This window comes from Poecilia latipinna, unplaced genomic scaffold, assembly GCF_001443285.1.
Source record: "Poecilia latipinna isolate Pla-1442-1.1 unplaced genomic scaffold, P_latipinna-1.0 Scaffold328, whole genome shotgun sequence".
NCBI lineage: Eukaryota > Metazoa > Chordata > Actinopteri > Cyprinodontiformes > Poeciliidae > Poecilia > Poecilia latipinna.
The window spans coordinates 304,802-308,263 of NW_015112944.1; the positions used below are offsets into that span (position 1 = coordinate 304,802).

Here is a 3,462-nt window from a genome sequence, read left to right on the forward strand (position 1 = left end):
AAAAAAAAAAAAAAAAAAAAAAAAAAAAAAACCAAAACCCATTTTCCCCCCCCTCCTTGTGTTAAGTTTTTTTTTTTTTTTTTTTTTTTTTTTTTTTAAACCTGATTAAAAAGAAAACGCAGCACCGACATGGCTTCGCTGTATCAGAGATTCACCGGGAAGATCAATACGACCAATTCGTTTCCGCACCCACCTGAGGCCAGCCACCTTCTTGGAGGACAGGTCGCAGACGAGGAGAACGGAACCAAGCCATCTCACCAGGGAGCCGAGGGCCGAGCTCACGTCCAGTACAGGAAAAAGTGCTTACGGGAAGATGAGGATGTAAGACACTTGTTGTTTATTTGCACCATACTGACAGATTGTAGTGATCCCAAAAGATGCTTTTTAGGTATTTTCCCTTTAGAAAGTCAGTGAAACTTAAACATGTTTTTGCAGATACGTCTAAAGGTCCTTGCCTTCTGGTTGGTTTGAGCGGTTACTTTGTGTGTCTCTCAGTTAAACATGGTTCATTTCTCATCCAAGTTACTTCACTCTATTTGTTGCAGTTCTTAACATGTGCCCATAAGTGTGCATTTTCTGGGGGTTTGTGATTATTTGGAGTTCTTTGTGGTGCTGCCCGTGGTCCTGAAGCTGCACAGTACTTCAAAGTGGCAGAAATCTCTTCTTTTTTTTGTTACATCACTCTGTGATTTGTTTAGAAAATATGGGGCATCTGGATTATTTTTAACACTAATCCACCGGGCTCAGGCAAAATACATTTGATATTCTGGCGTGTGCTTTCTGAGATAACTTGCACTTCTGAGAAGGAAGTGCACCAACATAAAAGGGCCTTGTGCCCTTCTGCAGAGCAGTGTGTGGCTTTGGTATGTATTTATTTTAATAATAACTACAGTGATCTTATGAAGACCTTTCAAACAGAGTATGGATCAATAAAAACAAATGACAAGGCTGAACATATTCAACTAAATAATAAAAAAACCCTCCAATCCAGATCTGTAATCCATTTTACAGATTACATAGACTAACGAAAGAACATAACAATCAAAATAAAGGTAAAAAAAAACAATACTAAAGAAACAATTTAAACAATCATTGCACCATTAAAAGTACATACATTTGAAAAAAGCTATTTAAACAGAGTGAAAAAAATGACAGCAATAAATGCTAATTGTTTAAAATATACAAGACACATTAAACAATGAATCAAAAGGTTTTGCCTAAAAAACATCAAGTTACCTTTGATGTACATTTCTAATATCAATTACAAATGTTGTTCATGTATAATTTGAATATTACTTTGCATGTAGATGCAATTAGCCACAAAATTAAAGCAGTTTAAGATCTTTACATCGTAAAAGTGAAATTATCAGATGGGTTCATGAGATGCCTGCAATAACCCTTTGAACTTTGACATAGTTTTCTTTGCAAAAAAATAGCTAAAGATCAGTCAGACAGGCTGAAAAAGGACTGGTGGAACATGCAGCTAATAGTTGTCTTTGTCTGAGTTGTAGTTTTCTAATTTATCTGACATGTCGGGTGTGTTCCTTGCTCTTCGTGATGCTGTTTGCTAACTAATCTGCCTGAGAAACATCTGAGGCCTTCAGAGAACAGTTGTGTTTTCACTGAGATTAAATGTCACACAGCTACACTCTACTTCCTGATTAGGTGAAGGCTGAAGGCAACCAGTTGCTCTAGGTTTTCCTTGGGGTTGGCTGTTTGTATCGGGGGTATGAATACATTTAGAAAGATCTGTATAAGGCTTGTTTTTATCTTAGACTGTTTCTACTAAACACAGTTTAAAAGCATTCTTTTAATTACATTTTTTGATCAATCAAAATTGTTCTTATCCAAATACCTTTTTTTTAAACTTTCTTTCAGGTTGATGGAGCATAGAGCAGAGGTGTTTTACTAATTAACCATCCCTGGTGTCAACCAACAAACCAAAACTGCAGACAGTTTTTGGTTTGCTCTGCTTGTTTGCAGAGAAAAAAAAAAGTTTCCTGCCTTGAACAAATATGTATCTTTGATGCTCCTTTGATTTATTCATCCCTGTTAGTCTAGTGAGTAGGCTGGCAACAGACTGAGTACTCACACTCTGCAGCCGTCAGTATCAATAACAAGAGGAACGGCTTAGCTCGACACAGAGCAGGCAAAAAAAAAGAAAAGAAAAAGAAGGAAGATCCTTTCTCCACTCCTTCAATGCTGGCTCATTAAAACTATTTTTTTTCCCTTTAACAACCTTAAGATTGGATTTTACAGCTGTTATTGCCCCGATGGACTTCCAAGATATTCCCTAAGTTTAGGCTGTTAACCTTGAGGTGACATTCACTGCTGAGGTTCCCTGGAGTTGTGGTGGAGCATGAAATTGCCTTGTGCCTTCGGAGATGGGGAGTCCATTTCATGGAGCTCCATTTTTCCAAAACAGGTCTTGGTTAAAGATTTAAGACACTGCTGGTGTTGTCATTCATACTGTGGACGGAAAAGCAGAAACAATAACTCAAATAGTTGTCAGGATTCACTTTTCTTTGATCTGAATTCAGCAGCATTTGAAGTTAAGGACACAAATAAAAGAACTTACTTTTTTGCAAGCAATTGTGATATTTTATTAATGTGTTTTTTTGTTGTTGTTGTTTTTCTGGGCTTCTGAGAGACTTTTTGTGTTTGTTGTGAAATTGATCAATTGTTTTGATTGTATGCATCCATGAGGGTTTGGTGTTAAATCCAGAGTCACAGGTTAGACTTTACAAACAGTTTATTTTCCTCCTTGCTTCCTTTTCTGCAAACACAAACCTAATTAACTGACAAGCCTAAAGGTTAAACATTGAGATATTTTTGCCCACAGATCAAAGCCTGAGGGGCTCTGACAGGATCCTGCCTACATTAACCTTTTCTGTATGGTAGGATTAACATTGGAAAATGTAAACATTTCTGTTTCTTCACAATTGGGGCTGATGTTTGAAACCTTTATGATCGAAGTCAGTTTCTGTACCTTCAGAGATGACTCGTGCTTCACTTTTATGTCACAATTAGATGTTGTCGATCATCAGTTTAAGATAAACTGATTAAATACAAACAGCTGGTTTCAAATTATGATTTAAACTAAATGGCTTAGTCAAAGTACGGACTTAAATCCAATGAACATACTTTTGGATGATCTGAGATAGACCTTTTATGCTTGAAAACCCCCTTTGTAGCTGAAATAAAAATAAAATATAATCTTCCACAGTGCTATAAACACAGTTATCAATTCCTCCTGATAGCATCAGTTACTAGGCATAGGGATTGTTTACTTTACCGCATAGTGCTAGATTAGCTAGCTATTAGCTAGCTAATAAATGAAATATTTTTTTTGATCTTGGTCTTGGTCATGGTCTTGAGCTGGAAAAGGGTAGAGTGCCTTCTCCGGGTCAGAGGGGTCGTCCAGCCTCAAGTGGAGGAGTTTAAGTATCTGGGAATCTTGTT

At 37.0% G+C, this 3,462-nt stretch overlaps 1 protein-coding gene across 4 annotated transcripts in view; it reads left to right on the forward strand.

Annotated features, from left to right (window-relative positions):
- LOC106949145 (dipeptidyl aminopeptidase-like protein 6) overlaps positions 1–3,462 on the forward strand; it is a 105,319-nt gene that overhangs the window by 21,204 nt on the left and 80,653 nt on the right. Inside the window, exon 2 of one of the 4 annotated variants that reach the window (XM_015035210.1) lies at positions 99–321. The exons of 2 other annotated variants lie outside the window; for them this stretch is intronic. In XM_015035210.1, the coding sequence (XP_014890696.1) occupies positions 130–321 (192 nt within the window). In that variant the 5' untranslated portion in view covers positions 99–129. The remainder of the gene's footprint in view (positions 1–98; positions 322–3,462) is intronic. One more of the 4 variants, XM_015035211.1, reaches the window with a different exon arrangement.